The sequence below is a fragment of the Zonotrichia leucophrys genome, chromosome 2, assembly GCF_028769735.1.
Source record: "Zonotrichia leucophrys gambelii isolate GWCS_2022_RI chromosome 2, RI_Zleu_2.0, whole genome shotgun sequence".
NCBI lineage: Eukaryota > Metazoa > Chordata > Aves > Passeriformes > Passerellidae > Zonotrichia > Zonotrichia leucophrys.
The window spans coordinates 71,283,028-71,308,883 of NC_088171.1; the positions used below are offsets into that span (position 1 = coordinate 71,283,028).

The 25,856-nt window shown below is 39.0% G+C and overlaps 1 protein-coding gene across 4 annotated transcripts in view; it reads left to right on the plus strand.

Annotated features, from left to right (window-relative positions):
• Positions 1-25,856, plus strand: part of PIGN (phosphatidylinositol glycan anchor biosynthesis class N) — a 99,631-nt gene that overhangs the window by 16,643 nt on the left and 57,132 nt on the right. For all 4 annotated transcript variants that reach the window (XM_064705428.1, XM_064705429.1, XM_064705432.1 and 1 more), the window contains exons 3-10: positions 2,483-2,604; positions 3,708-3,806; positions 8,437-8,543; positions 14,494-14,618; positions 15,861-15,991; positions 20,024-20,140; positions 24,107-24,147; positions 25,668-25,727. In XM_064705428.1, the coding sequence (XP_064561498.1) occupies positions 2,483-2,604; positions 3,708-3,806; positions 8,437-8,543; positions 14,494-14,618; positions 15,861-15,991; positions 20,024-20,140; positions 24,107-24,147; positions 25,668-25,727 (802 nt within the window). The remainder of the gene's footprint in view (positions 1-2,482; positions 2,605-3,707; positions 3,807-8,436; positions 8,544-14,493; positions 14,619-15,860; positions 15,992-20,023; positions 20,141-24,106; positions 24,148-25,667; positions 25,728-25,856) is intronic.

Sequence of the window (25,856 nt, forward strand, 5' to 3'; positions counted from 1 at the left end):
GTATTTCTCTCATCTCTCATTCTGCATAGAAGTACATATGTGTGAGAGATGATGAAGAGAAAAAAGCATGCAGCATGCTGTGCCTTTTGAAATGTGGAGGATCAGGCAGCCCAGAGCATATCTTCAGATCTATTACACAAGCTGCCACAATTTTGAAGCAACAGGTTCAGAGTTTTGTCTGTGAACCTTTGAGCTGCACGACTTTCATAAGTTAACTTTGTGAACAGGCTGACAAGATGATGTGTTAGTTTCTGGAAATTATCCTTTTTTTATTCTGCCAAGTTGTTGCTGTCTGAACATTCCTTTTTCAATAATACTAATTCAAGGTATATGCAATTTAATACAAATTTTACTTTTTTGCATGTTCATTCTTAAATTCCAAGTGTTCAGTCCCTTACCCACTTTATAGTAGTGGGCAACGTAACAGCCAGGTTATTAGTCTTATCCAAGTGGAGTGCCTTGGGAACTACTGCATTGTTAATGAGGAAAGATTGTCTTTAAATGAGCAAGAGCCATTCTTGTAGCAATGTGCTATTAAAAGAAGCAAAGTTTTAGTAGGTGCATGGAATTAAAAATAAATATCCATTAGGCTTGAAGCAGATTGTTGGATAATACATGTATGCCAAGTGCCTAGTCTTCCACAATATTTATGAAAAATCAGGTTTTCGGCAGTGTTATCATAGCTGTGAGAGGCAGTAAGTGATCCGAATTGCTGCAATGGTGATTTCAGGAAAGAGGTTTTCTTCCTTGTCTGTCATGTTTCAGCCATATTTCTATATCATTAATACTTACAATTATTATTATGGGTAGCTAATGTTTATACTGTCATGGAAATTAATTTTTTTAGTTGTTCTTCTGAGTAAAAGGCATTGAAGTAATTCAAAGTATCTAAATTAATTTTGAGTAAATGACAAATTTGCCTGGTATGTGTTGTTGTTGACTTCAGATCCTGAAGTCATGCTCTTGTTGACAGGCAAAGGTAAAGACTTAGTTTCCAATTCAATAGAAATAAAATTCTAATTAAATCAATTTTCTACCTGTTGTTACAATGTAAGTCTCAGGAGAGATAAAGTGTTTTATTTTTGTTTTAAATCTTTCATGAAGGTTAGTGCAATACATCCTGATCAGTCTGTAGTGAGAAAAATAAGAAACCATTTTGACTAATACATAATTCCTTTTTTCTAATTACTTTTTTCATTACGACTTGCATTATCTCCTAGCTGAGATGAGAGTAGGAATAACATATTGGAGTGCTGTGTCTCTACATGCCTTTATATTCCTCACTGTAGTATTTGGGCTATTCCAAGTAGTTCTGTGAGCTTTCAAGTAAATCTGAGGATGTGAGGTCTAAGGTGAGTTTAAAAAAACCCCAACAAACAAGTGGTGAGTGCTGCAAGCTTAAAGTGGAGCCTGAAATTTTAGGGTGTTAAAGGCATGAACTTATAATTTCCTTGGACTAAAACACATAAACATAGCAAATTTGGTAGCTTATATAATGAACAACAAAGTTTGTTTCCTGGTAACTTGACTGTTAAAAACTACTTTAAATTTTTTCAGAGGATTCTGCTGTTTTTTCCTAAAAATCAGTAAAAGATATGTCCTGTTGTGTTCTGTTTTCTTTTTTCCTATGCTCTGACAGTGAGCAGTGAATCTTTCTGTTCTTCCAGAAGATGGAGACAAGAAAACAGCATATGGTAGCACTCACCTCTTGCTTCCTGACAGGCTCCAGCTGTTCAGATCTTCGGCACATGAGAATAGTTTATGAGGCTGTTTCTTGTGCTTGGGCTTTGTCCTCTGTTTTCTTTGCTTTTTATCTGTTGTAACTATTTACTGTATGTGCATAAACCCTAGACACTTGATGTGTTTGTGTGCATGTGGTGAGAATGCATTCTCCTTCACTTCAGTGTAATGGAGAAAGATGCAAGGTTTACTTAAATTTTCTTCTTGCTGCCAAGATTATTTGCACCTTCGATTTATGTGGGGTTCAAATTCTCTTAATGTTGCTTCCAAGATTCAGCACAGATAAAGGCAGGCATGGTCACAAGAGCTAATTATAATTGAGTGTATTTAAAGAGTAAGATAAGATTGAATTAGACATTTTCAGGCTAAATGGAAAGAACAAAGAGTAACACCAGGGAGAAACAATCTGTTGAGGGGAAAAAAGCTAAAGAGTAAAGCAGCAGAAAATAACCAGTATGTTAATTTTAGGTGTATTAGAAGACCAGGTGAACTCATCTGTTTGCAGTGCTGATGGGCCACAATAGTGATGTTCTTAGTGCAGTGTTGCAATATAGAACTACTTGCAGGTTAATGTTCTGCCTGTTTTATTGCACAGTAGGTGGTAGTGAAAATCTGGTTTAGTCTGGGTTTTGGGGCTTTTTTTGCATTTCCTGCTTCGCATCTACCTGTCATGCTTTTTATCTGCAATTTGTTGTACTTTGACAAGTCATGAAAGTTAAACTGCCTTGAATCCTTTTTTCAGGAGTATTCTAGAGAATAATGGCAGCTGGGGAATCTCTCACACCCGGGTCCCAACAGAATCCAGGCCGGGGCACGTTGCACTCATTGCTGGATTTTATGAAGATGTCAGTGCAGTTGCTAAAGGTAGGCTGGTCCTAAAGCTTGCAATGTTGTCCTCTGAGGTTCAGTGTTTCAGTGATGCGCTGGGTTTCTGGGTGATTATTGATAAATAACCTGTGTTGTAGTTTGTATGCCAAGATGATATGGAAAATAGTAATTTTGGATGGATTTTCAAATCCTAATATTGATAGCTAGGAAAATAGCTTACGTAAATTTTTTTAATATGGTTGAATTTAGCAGCCTGAACCTAAAAGCAGAAGTATCTTACAGCCTCACCTCTTCATGTAGCAGTTTTCAATTATCATTTGGAATGCACTAGGATATGGCTAAGTAGATGTTGCAAACAAGAAATGAACTGCAGTGTCTCAGCTGAACCATTGCAAGCTTGAATTGGAGAATCAGGAGCAAAATAAACTAAAAGCCCCAAGCCCATGTTTTATCCAGAGCTTCTACTGAGTGTTTGGGGCTTGTTTATGTGGAACAACCCTTTGCATTACTGACTTGGTCTTTTGTCTGTTCCTCTGCCTTCCCCCAGGCTTCCAGGCCTGAGCACTAGTCATGTGTGCTGGTTTTGGACAGGAGAGGTGAGAGGAATTACTTGGTCTTGTCTGTATTCCTCATGAAAAGGTTCTTCCTTCTGACAATCACTACAAATGGAGGATTGGCAAGGATGCTTAGTTAAAAGCAACTCCATGTTTCTGTCAAGTGCCTTTTCATGGAAACATCTTGAAGATTTTATTGTAAGGAAGTACAACATGACTTCTGGACATTTATGTGTATCTCTTATTGCCTGAAATGCCAAAAACTGAGTTCAGGCAACAGGAGATGCAGAATTCAGGGAGTTGTTAGCTGTTTAGAAGATAAACCAGCTGTGTGCTTTGCCTGTTTGAAACCCTGCATAATGAGATTGGTCTGGTTTTCAGCTCACTTCATAATGAACGGGGGAGTAATTATAATGGATGTTTAAATGGGATTAAAATCAAGATGCCCAAATTGGAGTTCATTGTGCAATAATTTAGGGGAAACTTATAAAAAACCCCACAACATTTTGCATGGACTATCAATTTTAAGCAGTCAATGAGATCTTTTGGCAATGCCATTTAAATGCAGGTGTGTTTGTTTAACAGGATGGAAGGAGAATCCAGTGGAATTTGACTCCGTTTTCAATGAAAGTAAATATACCTGGAGCTGGGGAAGCCCGGATATTTTGCCAATGTTTGCAAAAGGTAAGAATTAAGTGTTCAAGATTCATAGAATTACCAGGCAGTAAAATACAGACACTTAGCATTTTTGAGTTAGAGCAGAAGGTGAAAAAAACTATGTTCACTTTGTGTATTTCTATATACTTGATTTCTAGTTTGTGACATGAAGATGGGGTGGAGGAAAAGAAGCAAGCTTTTGATGAGGATATCACTATTTATTATTCATTAATTTAAATAGGCCTTAGCTAATTCTGTCAGTATACTAAAAGAACACACCTTTAGTTATAAGGACATAGTATTTTTTTCTTTGGTGAGGTTTAAAATTCTTGTTTTGCCAGCCTGCAGCTGAGATTTTTCTTCAAGCCTGCAGCTTCCAGTGAGCTGAGAGATAACACTGTAGCCTTGCTTTTTCAGTGTTGGAGCTGAAGAAGTAGCTTATTATGGGTTATCCTGCTTCTACTCACAACATTAATATGTAAAGGGAAGAACTGTGTGAAAGCAAGAATTTCCTGGTACTGAGGTCTTTTGCCTGTGGTGTGCAGTGTGTTAAAGTCTTGTCAGGCCAGTGCAGTTGGTATTTGAGCATGCAGAGATTGCTGAGCAACACTTGAAATGTTTAAAGGTTCTCCAAGTTTAATATTGTTGTTTTCTTGGAAGAATGAGTACATATACACCCTTTCACATCATCTCAGAATAAACAGACTCAAGTGAAAAGGGGGCAAACTAAGGGCATGTGCTGCTGTTCTGTTCTGGGCTTTTGTATTGACAAATAATAAGAAAAATGGGTTAGGTAGGATAGAAGTAGAATGTAATATTGGTTTAGAGAAAATGTACATCATATTTCTCATGATGATTCTTGAACTTTTTCTGAACTCATGTCTCTTCCCCCTCACATCCTGACATTCCCCCCCACGCCCCTCTTTTCTGCTCTTTGCTTAAGCCTCATGAATTTATGATGAGCTGTAAAAATATCTCCTGATCATTTCCCATGACCTCGGATTACAGCTTGTATTTGGAAAGAGTGTGATGGTGGTGGGGAAAGGGGAAAGGTAGTTGCCCTTGCACAGATTATTTGTGTTTTAAGGGATATGTTCTTGGGAAAATATTTGGAGAATTCAAGAATTTCCCAGAGCCCTGTCTTTCTACTGGTTCTGTTTGAGTTAGATGATAAGCAGAGGACTTGTGAGCAGCTTTGATGTTTTCTGAAGCGATGTACAAGGATAATTCTCTCTATATGGCTTCTTCTGAGTGGTATCAACAATGCAGCTTCCTTTTGCAGGAGGGGAGAAAATCCCCCAAAGTTGGCAAAGTTATATGTATCTGAGAAGTAGATGTTCTGTGTCAGAACATGAATCATGATTTCACATGATAGAAGGACAGATTCATTTCTTTTAGAAAAAGATAGTTCCCTTTCTTTCAATGAGGCCAAGTTTTATAGTATGGAAGGCAAAGGAATCAGTGTTTGTTCTTTTTCTTTTACCAAAAAGCAAAGAAGGAGATAGGGGCAGATAGAAATTGAGCTTTCTTTTCATGTTGCAAATTAGTGAGACCACAGGACTCTTCTTGTGTATATTTTATCATGCCAATATGTTCCAAATTTTACCATCTCACCACTTGCATTGGATGATGCATAAAGAGCGTATGACACTTGCTGCCTTTTGGGAAGGATAGAAAAATCCTTTGTTTCCTGTCATTGTCTATTTTCTCTGAGTACGTTTCTTGTAATAAAATATATATATTTCAAGGAAGTGGTTGAGAATTCTATAAGGAAGTAAAAAAATGCTCACAGATTTTTTTAAAATGTGAAAATAGATATACATGAAATCTAAATTTGGCAAAGTTTTAATGACTGTGTGATTAGTATTTCAGTCTGAGAAAATGTCTGAATTACCTTTTTATCTTGAGCAGGATTAGTTTCTAATAGTTAGCCTCACTTTGTTTCTAATAGCTAACCTCACTTAAGATACACAAATTCATGGTGCTAATTTTAACCTTCTTTTCTGTGATGTTTTTAGATTATAACCTCAAAATTATCTAAAAATAACAGGGTTTAAAAGTGTGTATTTTGTTTCCTTAAAGCTTTGAGTTGCTCTTCTAGACTTGCCAGGATGTGAGGTTTGACCTGAAAAATCCAACCCTTTACTCTTCTGTCAGTGGTCTAGGTTGGAGTATATCACAATGTCATGCTGGAAAAGGAGCTGAGACTGTTGCGTCTCTGAAGGGAAGTAGATACTAGTTTGTTGCATCCAGATTGCCCTTTGTTTCATGGGCAATCATGCCCTTTGTTTCATGGTATCCCTTCTCTTTTTTGGAAACTTCCAGGGTCATTGTTTTAACTTGAGTATGAAGAAAGGTATCATCAAGATCTTGGGAACACAGGGACAAACCATTGTCAGGATTATTCTGGACAGACAAGACCTCTCCATCTTCTGGTTTAGTTCCTTATGGTTAAATGATGCAGAATTTCTCATATCCCTCACATGGCTGTTTTTGATGACAGCTCTCTGATGGCCACACACTGTCCTGCTCAGTGTCTGACTGTCTTTGTGTATTCATTCTTTTTCGCCCTCTTTTGTACAGGTGAAATTTGCTGGCAAATTCTGGAGTCTGACCCATGGCAGACTTGTCATGGGTCACAACCTGCCCCACTAGCAGAGTGAGACATTCACTTTGTTCAGGACCTAAATCTTATTTTAAGAGTGTGATAACTTCATCCCTGATCCTAATGTTTGAATATGGGTGCTAAGTGTGAGATATATTGGCAGAGAAGAGAGCAAAAGCAATAGGTGGCATCTTGTTTGGGAGTTTCTGGCACCTCCAGTTATTTCCCATAGTGTAATGGCATCATCAAACCCAGCACAGCTCTGTCCTTCTGAAAGATGTGTTCATCCCTGCCTTTCTTCTACTTCTCTATCCCATCTTTGCTTCCTCATTCCCAGACTTAAATAAACTGTTGGCATACTGTTGCCTGCCCCCTCAAGCAACAGAACTAAAATAACATTTCCTAACATTTTGCATAGTAGAAGTTCTTATTAAAAAGAAAAACAAAAAAACCACCAAAAAAGAGAAAAACAGTTATTTTATAAGCTATGCAGGCATTTTCAAAACTTTCCTGGTATGACTTCGTTTTGCCACCATTTCTCTTTGTAGCAGTGCAGGGTTGGGTGGACTGTTTTGTTTTGCTTTGGTAGAAATTAGAAATGAGTAAGTGGTAGATGTGTTCCTTTGTTTTTCTGAAAACTCTGTGCTGTCTTTTCTGTGGCATCTCTCAAGGAAGGACATCTCAGGTTTGCTGTGACACTGTGGAAAAACACCGCAGCATTCTATCCTCTTAGACTATCAGTCATCTTGGCAGTGATGGACAGGACTTATTTCTTCTTTGGAACTCATTTATCCAGCAATTGAAATTCTTGCATTCACTTTTAATGCCTGGCAGTATTTTCTTCCTTTTCTTTTAAGCTGAGAACTGCAGTGAGTGTTCTGTGTTATAAGTAGTAGTAACATCTCCAGAGGTACAGGGGAGAGCTGCATCAGAAAATCTGTGTCAGCTTTCATCTTCCTGGCCTGAAATACCTGCATGCCTTTGTGTGGGTTTGCACATAATCTTGGTTAAGCAGCTGCCTTATCCTGGGATGTTGGTTCATTCACAAGCCTGGAAGCTTACACAACTGCATTATGTAATTGTGACATACAGCAGATCGAATTTATTCTCTCTGGTCATCAACTGATTGAAGAGCATTTTCCCCTCTGAGAGTTGATATAGTAAGAGTATGAATGGCACCCCTGAGCTGTAACAGCTCTGCCATTGATGGAATTGTTTAATTAAACTTCACCTAGCTTCAAATCTGTTCAGGACTTCTGAAGTTTAATTTCTTGCCAGTCTTTGTCTTCCCCCTGCCCCCTCCCTTCTCTGCTTTGCTCCCTTGACAGTGAGCAGGGAATGGAATTGCCTTGTCCAGATGCTGTGTTTGCACATCAGTGGCCCTTGTGTTGTACTTTGTGACTGAACACAGTCGAGTAGTTCTCCCTTTTCTGTTTTGGATGCATCTTTTAAAGATGCAGACTTTGAGTGTTGTCTCCTTGAAGTTGTCCACTGGGCCTTTGGTAGCTGGAATTGAAATACAGTAACCTTCCTGGTGCCTTTGTTCTATGTGATATGTTTTCCTGTGGAAGAGACCTCATGGATAGGCATTATCTTGTATGATTCAGTTGAACTACTGAAAGCCGAACATATTTTTCTTAAACAGCTTGTGCCCAAAACACGTGTTCAAATGAGACTATGAATATGTGTCTTCCTTGGTTAGAAGTTTCTCTGAGAAGTTCTTTGTTTCAAAACCAAACTCTGTTTGATTTGCTTAAACTGGGATTTGGTTTTCTCCTATCTGCTTTTCCACATTTTACTTCCTTGCCTGAGCATACTGGATAACATTGTTCCTCATTCCTTTGAGGTGCTGATAAGCTAATGAGGTAAATGTTATCCAGACTTCCAAAAAGGATTAATTATGGGAAAGTTTAAAATAAGGATAAAATTTCTTTGACTTCCTTCAGGATCATCATTTTTGCTAGGTTTCTACTCCTGTGCATTGAAGTATTTTTGACTGTGAGAAAAGCAAAAAACCTTGTATCTTGTATGCCATTTATATTGTTTTTACAGGTGCTACTGGAGATCATGTTTATACATTTTGTTATGCAGCAGAAAGTGAAGACTTTGGAGCAGAAGATGCAGCCAAGCTTGATATGTGGGTTTTTGATCATGTTAAGGTAAGCAGAGACTCTTTATGCTACCTGTTTATAAAAAGCACAGTTGCATGTTAACTTTATCACAGAACCTGTTAACACATTATCATAGATCTAGAAAGTATGAAAATTTTGAAAGACCTATCCCTTGGGGCCATGAGTAAAAATTTCTTGAATCAGCTTTCATGACAAGTGTAATAGATGCTTAAAGGAAATACTTGTCATTTAGTGCTAATTAAAAAACTAACGCTAATAAAAGTACCGTATAAAAACATTCTTGGCTTTGTTTTGTTTGCCTATGATGGGAAACCTGTCTTGGAGTACTATAGACCCTATAAGATCTTGAATGCAATTAGTTAAGGATTTTATAACAGCTGTTGCAGCATGATAGAAATGACAATATTATTTGCTTATTTTGACAAAACATATTTTTGGTCAAGCTGTGTGGCTTTTCCTCACAGATGTAGCTGGCTTCTAATTTTCTGCTGTGGCTCACACTGCTGTGGCTGCCAGAGCAAGCACAGTTTGGTTTAGGGGACAGGGTGTGAGGTAGAGGCAGCCCAGGACTCCGAGCTGTAGAATTTGTTGCTGTGGTGCTCTGCTCAGCTGGCTTGGGTCAGTGCTGGTTCGTGACTGTTGTTTTCTGTGACACTCTCACTGTGTTAATACTCCAAGGCACATGATTTCTGATTATGTGTTAATTCCTGTATTTATGTTATTCTATGCTGCCTCGCTTGTTTTGGATTAAGAAATGCTGGCAGTGTGGATTGGTGTATAAATGTCTGTACCACTGAAGCAGTTAAGTGAGTTACTTTCTGGATCTCATAATGATGTTAATGGAGTTTCAGACTTTAAAACTTTTTTTCACATGGTCTTTGGGCTGTATGCATTAGTATAGCTAACCAGCATAAATCAAATAAAAAAAATAATTTGGTTTATTGATTTATTTTATCATCTCTTTAGGAAGTTAAAGGTAGCTCTGCTTTAAACAGTGACATAGGATGGGAAAGATCGTTATAGTTTGCTAATTTTCAAAGGAAATTATTTTCTGAGTTTGCAGGTGAAAAGATGTTTTTTCTAAGTGCCATCATTTCCCTGAATGTGCACTTGTGCCATGTTGTGTGTTGTAATGCATATGAATAATACAAATCAAATTAGGCTGTCAGTTACACTTGAATAGCTGTTGTCATAAAGTTGCACCCTGCTGTCATTTGGAGCTGCACAAGTATATGAGGGTGGTACTACCTTTCTTTTGCTTCAGAACACCTAATGGCATTTATCCTTTGAAGCTGTAATGATATGTTTAAAATATATGTCATTACTGATTACTTTTTCCCTGGAGCCAGCACCATTATTTTTAAGACTTATTTTGCCCATCTAAATTCCATTCTGTGGATGGATAGGACTTGATTGACTGGCATAAGCCACACATTCCATTAATCATCTCTTCAACTGCACATCAACAACTGCTTCAGGAGTGTGAAACTTGGGGCTTACTGAAACCAAGGTCACTCTGCTATTATAGCTCTAACAACTTGCAGCTGAGCTAGTGAGATTATGTATAAGTAGTAATGACATTATACTGGAATCTAAATTCTGCTTTGCTTACTTTTTTTTTTTGCTCTTTTGTGTTTTATCTCAAGTATTTAACAGTATGTTGCTTAACTCATGTGTTGGCTGGTGTGGTCCCTGGTTTCTGCCTCTTTAGGAAACAAAAGACACCAAATGTACTTTCTCTTTACTCTGCAGTCCACAGGTCCCAAGCATTGTGAGGGCCACGTGTTTGGGGCTGCTTCCTCTGCCCCAAAACATGATGGGGATAAAATGAAGAATGGCTAAACTCATGTTTGGGCTGCTAGTGCTGGCAATATGAAATTCCTTGTTCTCTTTCAAAATGCTACCTAACAGTAAATTATCATCAGGAGATGATAAACTCCAATTTTTATTTGTATCTATGCTTAAATAACCAGTAGAAGAAAAATGTATGACACTCAATAGTTCTTGTCCTGTCTCCCCATGATACAAAGTGATCATAGCCCTTTCTTGGGACAGAAAATACACCACGGACTAGACTCTGTGGGATTTTTTTTTATCTACAGCAGTGTGAAAATTCAGCAATATTCAAGTGCAGGAATAACTTGGGAGTGGTTTGGAGTTCCAGGTGGGCATGGAGTTGATGGACTGTGGTTTCTTTCTGGTTTTTGGATTGTTTGGGGCTTCTTTTGATGTGTTTGTGTTTTGGTTTTTTTTTAAGAAGCAAAATAATTAAGGAGCAGACTTTAATCACTGTAATATGACTCAATGATTCTCAGTAAAATAACTTCTACTGAAATCACAGTTTGAGTCTGTGCTAAGAAACTAAGGAGCAAAGTACTGGGAGTCTAGATTAACTAATGGGGAAAAAAGATTTTGTTGGTGCATTTATGATTTTTGAAAATTTTTGAAAATATTTAGTGGCAAATGGTTTTGGAAGATTCAACTTTTTTTTCAGCATAAAAAGTTCAAAATTCTATGAACTCAGTCTTGGAGAGGAGTTCCAGTAATGGCCTAACAACAATTTATTATGTTCAAAGGGTAGGATATTCAGTTAATGTCTTCTCACTGAAAAGGACCTGCAGATACAGATGGCAAAAATTTGTGGTTTTTTCCTTTATTCTTTTCTAATTTTGAACGCAGTATTCCGTTCTTCCTTTGTCTTTTTTCTGCTGGAGAAAGGCCACCCAAGCCTTCAGATTGTCCCTTCTGTGCAGGGTGGTGGATGGAGTCCAGAATTGAATTAAACTCTGAAGCTCTGCAGATAGTGCTGTGACTGGATGTTGATTTCTGCCAGTGAATTTCAATACAGATAGCTCTGCTCTAATTAGCAGTGCAATGGTTTTATGATTCATTTAAAATGTGTTAGTGTCTTGTGTATGATCATGCTCAAGGGATCTAAGCCTGGCATATATGTTTGTCCTGCCTTTGTACTTTTGTTTTACATCTGAAAACTGGCATAACTATTTAAACTCTCCCAGTAGCACAAATCAGTGTGCATGGCTTTAAGCAACCAATTAAATTAACTTGTCCTAGATTAAGCAGCTTTGTGAAAGGGAAAAGTTTGTTTGGTCTCTCTAATACATGCAGTCAGCAACAGTTTATCAGCTCTACTAAAGAATCATGCTTCCATGGAGGAAACTGTTTGAGGGAACAAGAAGTCCCCAATTACTTAGATCTTTAACATTTTCAAGTTCATATTTTGTTCAGACATCTGTGTATCATTTGTTAGACCTTATAAATAGTCTTTATTTCTTCTTTGCTTTCTCCCATCGGAGGAGGGAGATGATGAGATCAAGATTTCACATAGCTATAACTGAAATTCTGTTGTAGGGGTTTACTTAGTACTACATTATAATTAAGTTCACAGTTTGATGTAAATTGTTTAATGGGGAGCTTTGTGCTCATCTTAAGGTGCATATCAGTTGTAACCAGTGCATTATTTTGTTGCTAGCTGCCAGAAAATCAAACAGAAGTTTCCACAGTAATTTAAAAAGAAGGTTGAAAGGAAGCTGTAGTCATCTTGAGTCCAGCTCTCTTAATGAAGGAGGTTCAGTTAGAGCAATGTGCTCAGGCCTTGCCCAGTCAAGTTTTGAGCATCTCCAAGGGCAGGCCTTTTAAGCAGCTGTTCCAGTATCTGCCTATAGTTATGGTTTAGCAAATAATTTTTCAAGTTTGTGTCTTACTGCGATTTTTCACATTCCAAATTGTGTCTGTCTCCCTGCATCATCTCTGGGGCCCTCTGATCAGTCTGGCTCAATCAGAGGATGGAGATTCCTTTCACTCTCAGGGCAGATGGTTGTATACAGCAATGGGAGCTCTTTATCTGCTTTTTCTTGAGACTGGAAAAACTGAGTGCTCTCAGCCTCTTAGTTGATTATTGCTGTCCCTGAAACTTCTTGGTGAGATTCAGCTTACAAATACAGTGGAGGCAATATTACTGAATAGAGGAAATAAAAGGAAAGCAAGAATAAAAAAGAGTGAGACAGGAAGATAGTTAAAACAGAGTGATGGGCTGGAAAGTAGTGTTGAGTAGGGCTCAAGTTTTGTGAACATAGAGTACCAAAAAGAAGAGGCCTTTAGCAGGCTGTAAGGAGATACCAGGATACTTCTGAACAAATAGTTCAGAGACATCCAGAGCAAGGTGAAGTGATTTTTGTCCTTGGTATGTTTGGTACCTGCTTGCCAACTCACCACCTTTATCAGCCATCAATCCAGGCAAGCTTCCTGTTGTTTTGGGGATTTTTTTCAGTAAACCATTTTTGCTCAAGTTTCACAGGATAAAGTTTGCTGTTTGCTCTGGGAAAAGACATCACATCTTAGGTTGCACTCATCTTCCTTTTGTCTTCTTGTTTGTAATTGGCCAAAATATGGGCAAACTTTTCTGGCTGCTGCTGCTCTGGGACTTTGAAAGTGGGATGCTTTTGGTTTATCCAGGGGACTTGTCTGGTGGGAGAGGAGAAGCTCAGGCTTTGCCTTCCTCTGAATGATTTTTTTTTTTTCCTTAATCGTTCTGTGGTAGAAAAACATATGCTTTTTCATATTGATCTGTATTTTAAGATTTAATTTTGGGAGTTTTCCTGTTTGTCTGTTTTGATACGCTTTGTTTTGATTTCCTTTTATTGAATTAAAATTAAGGAAACAGTTTTATTGTATCCTGCAAATTACTGGTATGCTCTGGAAAGCTTCTTCAGTCTGTGGTCAATGTGCAGGTAGATGGATCTCTGTGGGAAATGAAAATCTCCTTAAAAATAATTACATTGCTATTTAATGTAATCGGATTTTGTTCCTGTATCTTTATTTAAAGTATCTCTGGACTTTGGTCATGGTTTTGTTTGGACAAGAGCTGAAGTTGAGAGCATGCAAATATTAGTCCATGTGGCTTGTGTGTACTCAGGGAGTTAGGAAAGTGGAATTGCATACTGCCATGGTTTCCTGGCACAGCTCACTGTGGTATCCTTGATGCCGCTTTGGTCTTCCTCTGGGTGCACTGACTTTTGTTTATACAAGGCATGAGCTTTAGATTTTAAGAGCTCCATCACTGTCACAGCTGTGTGGTGGACTGCCCTGTCCTTTGGTGGCAGGAATGCTTCCCTGCCTCTACCAGCATTTTCCCTGGACTCCTGCATGAAGTTCCAAGACACTCTCACTTATGTTAGTGTACTGAAAGGCTCTTTAGATGCTTTTATGAACTAAGACCCTACCCAGTTTTGTTTCCTTGGGCAGTGCTGTTACTAAGGAGCTGATGCAGGAGTAGCTGTCTGCCTGCATTTTGCATTGCTGCAGCGTGGCCGGTCTAACACAGAATAGCCCTGTCAAGACTCATTCAGTCCAAGGGGAAAATTCTCCCCTGGCATCTGCCTCAGGGATGCTTAAGTAGGACATGTGCAAGGCAGATGTATGTTCTGTAGTTCATGTATTTGCAAAGCATGTCATGTTTTGTTCTGTTTTTATTTAGTTTCTGCAAACAAATTGTAGCTTGGTATCTCAGTCCTGTAGAACCTGCTTCCAAAGCAAGAATATTTGAGACCTTTGTTTCCAATTTAAATTCAGTAAATCAATAGAAATGTGAAGCCATAAGTGGCACTCAAGAGTGGTTCATCAATTTGTTTATACAGCAGGCAAAGAAAGGATGATCTATTTTTGCCTATGCAAACTCAAGAAAACCCCAGTACAAAACCAAAACAAACCCAACAAAAAAAGCCCAACAAAAGAACACTTCAACGTAAATATTGTCTTAGATAAGCTGAAAATTTGGACTGACCATATTGACAGTAGTTGTCCTCCAAGCTGTAAATTAGGAAGTCATTATTTTTCCTCTTTTTAAATTCTAATAACTAGTAGTATTTTGACATGGAAACAGCAGTGTCTTAGTTCTAGTAAGATGCTTATCTTCTTCCATTTTGCTCAGATTAATATATTAATGACTTATTCCATACAGAGCTTCTTTAATTCTTCCAAAAGCAATCAAACATTGTTCTCTGCACTGAATGAAGAGAAAGTGGTTCTGTTCCTGCATTTGCTAGGCATAGACACCAATGGACATGCTCATCGGCCAAACTCAAGGTAATTGAGACATTAAGCATATCTTTCTTACTAGTTTTAAGTGCATATTGTGACTTTTTTAACAGTGCAATTTACCAAGCCAGAAACAAGTGTTGTAGTATTGGGGGTCATATATGTTACCATGATCACCTATGTTCTGAGTGTTTGGAGTTATTTTGCTTTTTAAGGTCCCATCTATTGGAATGACAGATTTTTGCTCTATACAGTATGTCAGGTTATATTCCTGTATTCAAGTCTGATTTTTAGCAATTTTCTTAGTTGCAGCCAACACATAATCTAGAGGATACATAGGAAATGCAGTTTTAAATATAAAATGGATGCAGTTTTCAGATTCCCCACTACTGAAGTGATATAATTGAGTTTATAGACACCAGTAAGCTCAGCAATAATGGCAAATTCTGGCATTATGTTTTGGCTTTTTTATTACACTTAAAAAAAGAGAAGTGTTTAGATTAACAGTTCTCGTCACCAATTCAACTTGAAGTGTGTTATTCTGTGTGAACTTTCTTTTAATTTCTTCACATCCTGCTTTGCAGGATTTCACTTCTTTCTCTTGATCCTTGCATACTTTAAAATTCTCTGATTTCCTGCATCATTATAAAGTTCATACTTGCTGTGTGTTTAATGCTCATTTATAATGATTTTTTTTTACAGACAGTTTTAAAGCTGACTTTAGCAGCGGATAGGAAATTAATTGTCTGAAAGTCAATCATGGTCAATCACTTTTCCTGAAATACCAAATTTTTTACAAAATACAAATTTTTTATTTAGCTTCTATTCCAGAAAACTAGGGTCTGTCCTGATCTATAAATCATCTCAAAACAGACTGCCTGGTGAGATCTTTCTTTGCCATTTAGTTACCAGCTAAAAGTAATTTTTGCAACTTACAGTTAAGGTGTTTGAGTTTTCCAGAATTCCTTAGTTTTGGCATTCTGCTTAACTTACTTGGCAGCTGTGAGTAGTAAAATTATAGTCTAATATCAAGGACAGGTTGGATTTGAATTATCAATCCATTGAAACTGTGGTTTCAGTAATCTTCAAACTGTGCTGCAACGATTTAATATCTCAGTAAGACTCAGAGGGGGAGAGGTTTTACATCTAGGAAGCCTTTTGTTAGCTTGATGTTCATTTGAGATTAAAGCAGTCTGTACTCAAAGGACTGGGCTTTATGACAATGGTTAAGTTGCTTTATACCAACTGTGAGAGCCACCTGGAATGTAACATTTTTTCCTATTTTTCAAGGGAATACCAGGAGAATATTAAACAAGTTGATGAGGGTGTGAAAGAAATTGCTTCATTGATTGATAATTTCTATGGAAATGATGGAAAGACTGCATTTATTTTGACTTCCGACCATGGAATGACAGATTGGGGTGAGTCTTTTTAAATATTGAGTCAGTTGAGTTTATGGGCATCTGGTGTGAGATGAGAGAGCTCTGTCCCATGAGAAGCTTTGGAACCCCTGGTTTGATTTGGTATCCTAAGTGTTGCTTGTGTATGAAAATCCATGCAATTTGCTGTGACAGCTGCATTCCATGTCTGGACAGAAAAAAGACACCAAGTTAAACCTTAATTTCCTCAGTGACTGCTAGCAGGGATAGAAAGATTGCTGCAGAAAACCACCTTAGGCAGGAGATAGTGTTATTTGGCTGCCAGCAGCAAATTTGATCTTGTTTCGGCCCATCTGGGAGATACAGTTCTCACTCTGCTGCTCTAAAGCACCTGGAAAAGGTGGAAAATCTGTCCAGGAGTTGGTGAAAAAACTGTACAGAGAAGTTTTGGGAGGGTGCCAAATCTTTTTGCTTATTTTGGCCTTTTAAGCACAGCAGAAAGGAGGGGACTGCTGTGTGCTCTTTCTAGAGGAGGCTGGTGCTGGAGACAGGTGAAAGAGCTGAGAGTACAGAGCAGACAGTGAGGCACTGTGCTGATAGCCACAGAGGAGACTTGGGAAGGGTTTGGCCACAGTGTCTGAATGCTTTGAGGGCAGATGAGAAAAGTTTACAGTGCTAAGCTCATTTAGACATGTTTCCCTAATTCTTTTTTCTGTCAAGAACCTTAAGAACACTTCTGTCCTTGTGTGCAGCCAGTGAAAATGATAAGTCTCTCTTTCAATGCTGAGTGCTTGCTGCTACTAACTATGATACTTTTGAACTAGGGCTGCTCCAGGCATGGTCGTGGCAAAACAACAGTCAGAATGTTACTCTCTGTGTGAAATCCTCAAGTTGTTCAATTGAAGAGATGCAGATTTTTTTTTCTGTCATCAGAGATAACAAAATATTTGTGTATTTATCCAATCAACCTAATTACCATCTGCTCATCTGCAAAATAGTCCATTTTGAGTAATATTTACTGTTGAGCTGACTGCCACTTGCAATAAAATTTTAATTCTGCTGTATTTTTCCTATATGTTTCAAGAAGTTATTTCATATTTTTTTATGAGGAAGGGGTGTGTGTATATATATTTTTATATATGTGATCATAGGATCTCAGGAGGTCCAGCCACCTATTCAAGGCAGGATTAGCTTTCGAATCAGACACAGATGCTAGGGCTTATCAGCAGGGCCCTTAAAACCTCAAAGGGATGAATCCTTTTGGGCAGCCTGCTCTGTTGCTTGCCTGCCCTCATGGAGAGGGAAAGGTTTTCTTTGTCTGCAATCTGAACTTCCTTTGTTTCAAATTATGCCTGTTGTGTCGTGCTCCCACCGTGCACCACAGTGACACTGCAGCCCCATCCTCTCTCAGGCCCCCTCACAGGGGGAACAGGCAGGCTGCTCTGCTGTGTTCTCCCCAAAACTATTTCTTCTCCAGGCTGAGCAAGTCCCAGTCCCTCAGCTGCTTCTCACAGGGCAAGTGCTCCTCACTTAAACCGTTCCAGATGATGGGTGACTTTCCAGTACCAAAGGAGCCCAAAGCTGGATCCAGTGTCTAGAGGTTGTCTCACAGGTACTGAACAGAGGAGAACAATCCCTTCCTTGTACCATGCTCCTGTTAACACTGCCTGCAGTGCTGTTGGCCTTCCTTGCTGCCAGAGTGAGCTGTAGGGGTGTTCTCATTATGCATTGGATCCTTTGGAGGTGGAATAAAAGGTGTTAGGAGTAACTTCTTCAGGCTTTGAGAACCACTGGTCTGTCATAGTTTTCTGCCATCTCTTCTGTCTTGAAGGAAAAGCTTAATCTTGTCCCTGAAGTGTTAATAACTTTGAAGTTGACTTTAGTGAATCTGAGAGCAAACCCAGAGGTTCTGTTCAGGCCCATTGTGAGCTGTCTGAAGGATAGTTCGGGAGTTGGAATTTGAGCTGGTTGGTACTATCAGGCCCTGTTGCAGCCCTTCAGTGGTTATTTGCAGAATGGGATGTGCACCGGTTTTAAAAGAAATTAAATATTTGAAGCATGGGGGGCCTATTAGGGAAAAGAATATGATCTGACTTAGATGTGATCAAAGACATTGTGGTTGCTGGCAAAAGCCAGTGATGTCACTTGCTTTCTCAGTCTGACCCTATGCTTTTGCTTTAAATTGATGGAACTGCTGACCACCAAAGCAGAGCATTCTACATCCACCCTCTCCTTGACCTCTTGTTCCTGCTACCATCCTGGCACAAGTACCTGTGTGGTGTGCTGGTCTATGGAACAGACAACTAAACAACAGCACCCTTTTCACCCTGTAGGGGATAGAATAGAAGAAAAATAAAGATGGCGTAGAAATTAATCTTACCCCTAAGGAGTTTCAGCTGGGCCCATTATCAAAGATTAGGAGGAGGCCTGACTTTAACAGGCCCCAGCTGTAACCCATGAGAAGAAGAGTGCTATAAGAGTGGGGTGGCTGGGTGAGAAGGGAACTGGAGTCAGTTCGCTGCTTTGTGAAGAAGAAAGGGTCAGTGCTCTGAGGAGCTGTCCATGAGAAACACCAAGAAGGTATGGAACTCTTGTGATAGGAGACAACAGTATGGAACCCCTGCAATGAGATGACAACATTTCTCCCTTTTCCCTGAAAAGGTCTATATGGAGAGTGTTAGAGGTGGGACTTGGAACTGACCCAGCTGAAAAGAATTATTTTTCTTCCCCTCTTGTTATTCAGATCAGAACTGAAACAATTCTTTATAACAGGGAGGGAGTGGGCACAGCTGCCTCTCTCAACTCTGTCTTCAAGTATTTGTAGAGGTAGAATCTCAGTGAAATGCTGATGGAGCTGGTGGCTTGGCTAACTTTTCCTCCTGTAGTAATAAGAATATAACAGATATAAGAAATAGTCCCTGGTCTGTGGAAGATACAGGAAGTGCTCTCTCCATAAGCTCTTTTTCCCAAAGTTCTTCAAAGAACAGCAGTTGTTGCTGTTTTTTGAGCCCAGAGAGTGCCCATCAAGAAACATCAGAAATCTAATTCCCAGACCGGTATGTTCTTAAGCTTTAGGCTGTTTAAAGTAAGTAAAGTTGACTTTTCAGCTGTGCCACAGTGATTGTTTTAGGGACAGAATTAGGTATGCTGTTGGGAATAGCCTTGAGGTTGCACAACAGTGTGCTTTGTCTGTCCTTTGTATTTATTAAAATTTATAGACAGGGAAGAGCATGTGTCTGTGCAAATATAAGGCACATGTGTAATCTTGTAGACCATACAGGAACCCACACAGGGTTTGTATAACAAAGTCTTTCCCTTTGAGGCTGGGTTATCTCACTGCTCTGGTACCTCACCCGCTGGGTTCAATGGCCAGCATTTCTTTCAAGCTCGTGTGGCTCCTGCTTTAGTACGACTGCTGCTGAGATGTCATAGTTTTCAACCTTCCTGCTTTTGGTGGCTGATATGTTAAGCTGGAGGGAATCTGTTTCCCCAGGGAAGAAAGTAATGTTGTATCAATTTTTAAGCAAGGTGCCACTAGACTTTAAAACCTTAAAAATGAACTTCTATCACTGTTGGAAGGATGACAGTTGCAATGCATATTGCTTCCTGGTTTTGAAGTGGAAGTCTAATTCTTATTCAGAGATCAGTTCTACATTATTTTTTTTCACGTGTGCCTAATACTACTGAAATCAGGCATTACTGGTTTCACTGAGATGCTCAGGATAAGCACATGTACATGTCTTGAGCTGGTAACTCCTCCATATGCTGAGGCTTAAAAATACTATGGCTTTATTTTCTGGATGTTAAAAATTTGGGGGTTTTAATATAAAAAGTTCCATCTATGTAGTCTTGACTTAACTGATACTGATTTCGTGACTTGAAAGTTGAATTTAGCCCTTATTGTTAGTGACATAAGAATAAGCTGTGAAGCTGGAATAGGTTGTCTGTAACAGGCTTTTAGTATGTCTGTATCAAGAGCTTAGTACGTGTGTGTATTTTTATTGCATGTAGTTTTTGTTTGTTTTTACTGCACATGTCTTAAAGTTTCTATTTTTCTTGTTTGGTGTATCTTAGGATCCCATGGAGCTGGTCATCCCTCAGAAACTTTAACACCACTGATTGTTTGGGGTGCTGGGGTAAATTATCCACAGAAAGTTACAACCCAGTTCTTTGAAGACAATTTTTTGAAAGGTAGGTAAAATAGAAGATTTAAGTGAAAGATTCTGGTGGAAACGGAGATGTTTTTAACCATTACACCTGTTGAGCTTCACTAACTTCTGTTCCATTTCAGAAAGTGTGATTTGCTTTGTGTGATGTGTAAGGACAAGGTGACAGGGTATGCCTAAGGAAGCTACTGCAAAATTGGGTAGATAACATCAGTCAGTTTTTATTTCTATTTCTATTTTCTTTTCAATTCTCCTCATAGAATTGAAGACTTTCTCTCTTTGTTGACAGAAGGCTATTCATGTTCCTAAGACTTCATTCCTTAGAGAATGAAGGAGGCTTAATTTTTAACTCCCAGATGTTGAATGTATTAATACAGAAACAAAAGTTGACAAGTTGAAAGACTCCTTTCTAACTTCACAGCACAACCCTGTGGACATTCCAGGGGCTGTCTTGTCTCATTTTATTCTTGCAGCTGTTGTGCAAATGTAAACAGCTTTTCTTAATGAAAAACTGTGATTCTTCACTGTTATTTTTCTCTTTTCTAATTTATTTAAGAGTAAACATTTTTTAAAGGAATGAGTTTTTATTATTTTGCATACATGATGCAATAAACGCTGCCTTGCTGAAATATCAGTTGGGTTAGAGACTCTTTAACACATGATTAAATTATTCAAGCTGTTCCTCTTTCATGTGCCTCATTCTTGTGGCCTGCTCTGTTTCTTACGATGCCTTCAGTCTTGGGTTGTTGCTCATGATCAATGAGGCAATGACTTCCTATTTTATTGGATTGTTTGTCAAGGTACATTAGAGAAAACAGGCAAAAATTACTTCAGCCCTGAGGTGCTAACTCTGCCCTGCTCTCAAGAAGGTATTTGGTAACAGATCAGGTCATTTCAGAAATAGTGCTACCTTTGCACTCCTTGAGCCTAACAGCTGCTATAAAATGATGACATCTGTGATAAAATTGAAAATGAGTTGTAGGAAAAAAAACTGAATAAAACAACTGATTTTGCTGTCACTGATGGCTGATCTGCTGGACTTCTAGGGACATTTGATATCTAAAGGTTGATCTGTAATAGCTGAATTTTACATCTGTCAGTTTCTTTGATTCTCAGCAGCTTTAGTGCAAACTAAAGTCAGCATTTAACTTCAAGTCATGATGCAAATGATGTGAGAGATTTCAAAAAAGATGAGCATTGAGCTGACTCCCAGGTGCACAATAGGGAAAGCTATATGGCCCTCATCTGCTAGGCAATGTGTATTTACTTGGAGGATAACATTTGTCTGCACCCTTCTGTGCCTGCTTCATATTTTCCTTCTGATGGTTAAAAAAACTAGCAAGCCAAATAACCACACAAAAAACCAAGCACACCAAAGCAGACATCAGAAACTCATCCATTTATTTTGGGCTAGCTTTGCATCTGTCAAGCATGTTGTTGCTTTGTTTAGACACTTAACCTTACAGATTCTTAATTGGCAAGGATAATCTCTGCTGGAGATTTGAGATGCTCTGAGTATCTTAGGAATTTGAATTTCTGTTTGAGTAATAAGTATCTTCTTAAAAAGGGACTGTTCTCTCTACGGTAGTACATCAGAGCTTCTAGTAAGTTACGTAGCTTAGAAGTGAAGAGAAAGTTGTTGAAATGGAACTTGGCACTTGCACAGGTCAATACAGCTCAGCTACTCCATTGTTAGAATCCCAGATATTTTCACAAAGGTAACCTATAAAAGAAAGGCTGTTTAAAAGAGTTCTCTTGAAATGTTCTTTGAATCTGTCTTTTCTACTCAATACAGCTGCAACTGTGGCTGCCTGCAGGGGAGGAGAGTGTTTTCAAGACTGCTGTGTCACTGCTGTATGCAGGTGTCAGGCTTACATTTCTAATTGCATGCTCCAATGTTCAAGTTCTTTCATCTATTGACAATCCCTTCTAATTTCTCCAAGTGTTTATGGAAATATTGACAGAACATTTCTAATGCTGACAAACTTCTTATGATCTGTTCGGTGCAAGCAGGCTGTAGGGAGCTCAGTGAATTGTCTGTCTTCTCATTGTTGCCATGGAGGATTCATACCCCCCAAAGGCAGTGCCAGCAGGCAGGCAGGACTTAGCCTGTCCAGTTTGTCACAGAGACATTAATGTGTTCCTTGGATGGCCAGAAGGGCACAGAATCTGCTCTGGGTTAGCAGCCTTCTCCTCATCAGTTTCATCACCTGTGCTCTGCCTTCCCTCAGGCCTGCTCATGCAATCCTCTTGGAAAGATTTGTTATGGCAGCCTTGCATCCTGCGGGCGACATGTGCTATTACCCATTTGGCCACTGGTTTGACCCTTTTTTAGCAGGAAAGAGAATACAGAACTGCGCTCCAGCTCCTCAGGGGCTGATGGCTGGCCGTGGGGCACAAGCCCACAGGAGCTTGTGAGTGAAGGCACAACCTCCTGCAGCATCAGGACGTGGGGTGCTTGATACAAGCCTGCTTTGTAGGGGGCTCAGCCTGCTTTGGCACAGCTGAGGGAGCTCAGTGTACCCCCCACTAGTTTGGCTTCTGTGCAGTTTTATGTGAGAGTTTCTTTGCTACATGTACCCTCATCCTCAGCCTGTTTTTGAACTGGCGCTTCCCTGCTGTTTCCCTGGGCTGTTTGCATCTGACAGCTCAGCAGGCTGCAGTAAAAGCAGGGAAGGATAAAGGTAAAAAACCCCTCTATAAAGTGGGTGGGAAACTGCTGAGCACTGTACAGGAAACCTAGACAGTGAGCTGGAATCATGTACCAGTGTGGGCAGCATGCACAGCCAAGATGCCTCACTCCTGGGAATACAGCCTGGACTGGCCAGTGTGCAGCTGTGTCACAGTCCTTAGGAGTTCCTGGGCTCAGTGTCCTGTGGCTCTTGGTCCCAAGCAGATGTCTTCAATTCTGAATTTTGGAATATCTGAGTAGACCGTGTGGAGATGAAAAAACTTGTGACAAAAAGTTTTCTCTAGCAGAGACAGTTTCTTCCTACCCTAGGCACATTTTGTGTGTGCGTAGACAGTTTTCCAATGTTTTTCTTTGGAAAATTTAAAGGGAAAATGGGCAATTCATTTACATAATAGAAATATGGGTAAGAGTGTTTCTAGAAATATAAATCCCTTTCCTTTTCTGGGAAGCAAAAGGAAGCAAACTTGTACCTTTTGGTGTGAGTTTAACAGAATTGATGATTAATGCTGCTAATACTGCCCCTGTGTTGCCATGGGAACTCCCCTTAGCTGTCTCACTGCTGTCAAAGTACAAGTCTGCTCTTCAGGGTGCTTGTGGGACCAAGTAACAGTGGACCTGCACTCAGACCCCCCCAAGGTAGCTGTGGTATGAACTAATTGCTGAAAATAAGTTTGGTGTATGCAATACTGCAGATGTATGAAGGAAAAAAACAAAACCAAACCTTGCTGAACTCTGTTTTTAAATAACTCTCCACCTCCAAAGAAAATAAGCAATTTTCTCTTTATTTCTTTAGAGAACACCGTAGAGCAGGGAAATACAATTTTCAACTAGGTTTTTGTATGATGTGCCAAAGCTTTAGGATCTAATGTTTGTACCATGCTGTACCAGTGCATTTAGGACCTTGGGTTAGCCTTTTTTACAAACTATTGAAGAGATGCTATAAATCTCCTAAATCCGAGTTTGATTCTTTTAGTTGGCACAGAAGGCAATACATCACCGTGCTGAAAAAAATAAAAGCCTTGGCCTTTTTTCTACTGATCTAGGTCACAATTGCAGGCAGTAATTTATCCTGCTGGATAAAAGAAAATGTGAATTGAAATGAATGCATTTTGTTGTTTCTGCCTGTTGAGTTCCATCTGTAACCCTTCTTGAGCTAGCATCCTAATGTAAAATCATAATTTTCTTTAGTACCAACACTTTACAGAAAATGGCAACAAGATAGTAAATGTCAACTGAACATGAACTATTCTTTGAAATCTGTGTAGATTAGCTGTTCAGGTGCTCTGTTGTTTCTTGCAGAATGGAAACTGGAGAACTTGAAGAGGCTTGATGTCAATCAGGTATCAAACACACCTAATTTAATAGTTCACAAATTTTCCCCTTAAATTATGAGTTTTGCGTGATTTAAAGTAATTACTTAATTTGAGTGCATGATCACACCAATGTAACATTTCCCCAGAAACAGGAACCACAATAACATGATGAGGCCAATTTTAAATTGCTTGTTGACAAGCAATTGACAGCTGCACACACAACTTCTCGTGAATATGCATTATTGCACCATTTTTTTAAGTGATCCCCCACAGCTGTAGGAAAAGCGCAGTACAATATACCAGGTCCCCCAAGCTGCTGTCACGAAATCAAAACCATTTCTTGCTATAGTGGTAAACTGTGGGGTTTTTTTTTCATCTGTGATTGTGGCCCAGATATTTTGCAATTTAGACAATTAGTCAAGGAAGAAAAGAATGTGAACAACTTTTCCATTGATCCTTAATCAGTCAAGCTGTTTTAAACTGTGGTGCTTCATCATCCTACAAAAATCAATATATGAATAACAGACTCCAAATCTACTCAAACAAGGGAAATAATCTCATGCTAGAAGGTTCAAATTTGGAATGTTGTGGATCAGCTGCCTTCAGCAAAGCCCTGGTACAAAACTACAAAAAAAGATTAGTTTTCCTCTCAAGGTTGTTAGGAGTTATGGCAATGTTGGTTTGAGACTGTAAAGAAGAGTCTTGAGTATTACTTTGCCCTGGAAAATGGACTTCCCAAAGACAGAGCTTTTGTCCTGTAGTACACATGGGACTATGGGTAAAAACAGCAAATGAGACTTTTAATTATCATTGCACTCCAAGTGTATTGTTCTCAGCAAATAATGGTTTGGAGTCTGCCCAGTAGATCTGAGGCTGGAGTAGTGCCTGTGATTTCAGTGTAGTTTTTTCAGATTTATGCTGGAGAAACAAAGAATTTTGGTGTGTAGTTTTATATTAAAGGAAAATATAAACGTGGTAAGAGGCAGTGTTTATTATCACAAATAGAAGGAAATGATAACTTATTTTATGAGATGCCTTAGTGAAGATTGAAGGGCCTTTCTGAGGCCTGACTGGACATTAAAAAACTGCAGAAACTCCCTCTGCAGGGGAGAAGGGGAGTAATCTGCGCTGTGGAAGCATGGCATAAAGGATGTTGTGAAAAGCAGTATATCCAGAATACTGCTTAAAACTGTAAATATGAAATTAGTTCCTTTGGTCATATAAATAGTCATAAAAAATGTATGCCTCTGAGTGCAGTAAAGGAGCTGTTGAATTCCTGCAAATAAATACTGGGGTGGTTATATTTGCTTTTTAAATGAAATGTATTTTTTCAAGCTTGCTCAGCAGCAGAGTTTCACATTTTGAATCTAATCATGCCATGACTACTAGAAACTAAAAACCCAAAAAGCTGTAAAGGAGAGTTGTATGTATAACTTGGCAATATTGCATAATTATCTTTTGCATATGCAGATATGTTAAAATTAAGCTGAATTTGTTATCTCTAGAGGCTGAAGCTGTGTTAAAATGCAATGCTTCTGTTTGCACAGGCTGATATAGCACCACTGATGGCTTCCCTTATTGGTGTGCCTTTCCCCCTGAACTCTGTGGTAAGAAGTACAGATGTTTTTCTATGTTATGAAAATCTGTTTGCTATAAAGGAAGAGCTGCTGGGGGCAAGACTTGAGGTGTGTGAGGAGAAGGATTACAGATTTGTAAAGGTGTTATAGGGTGTGAAG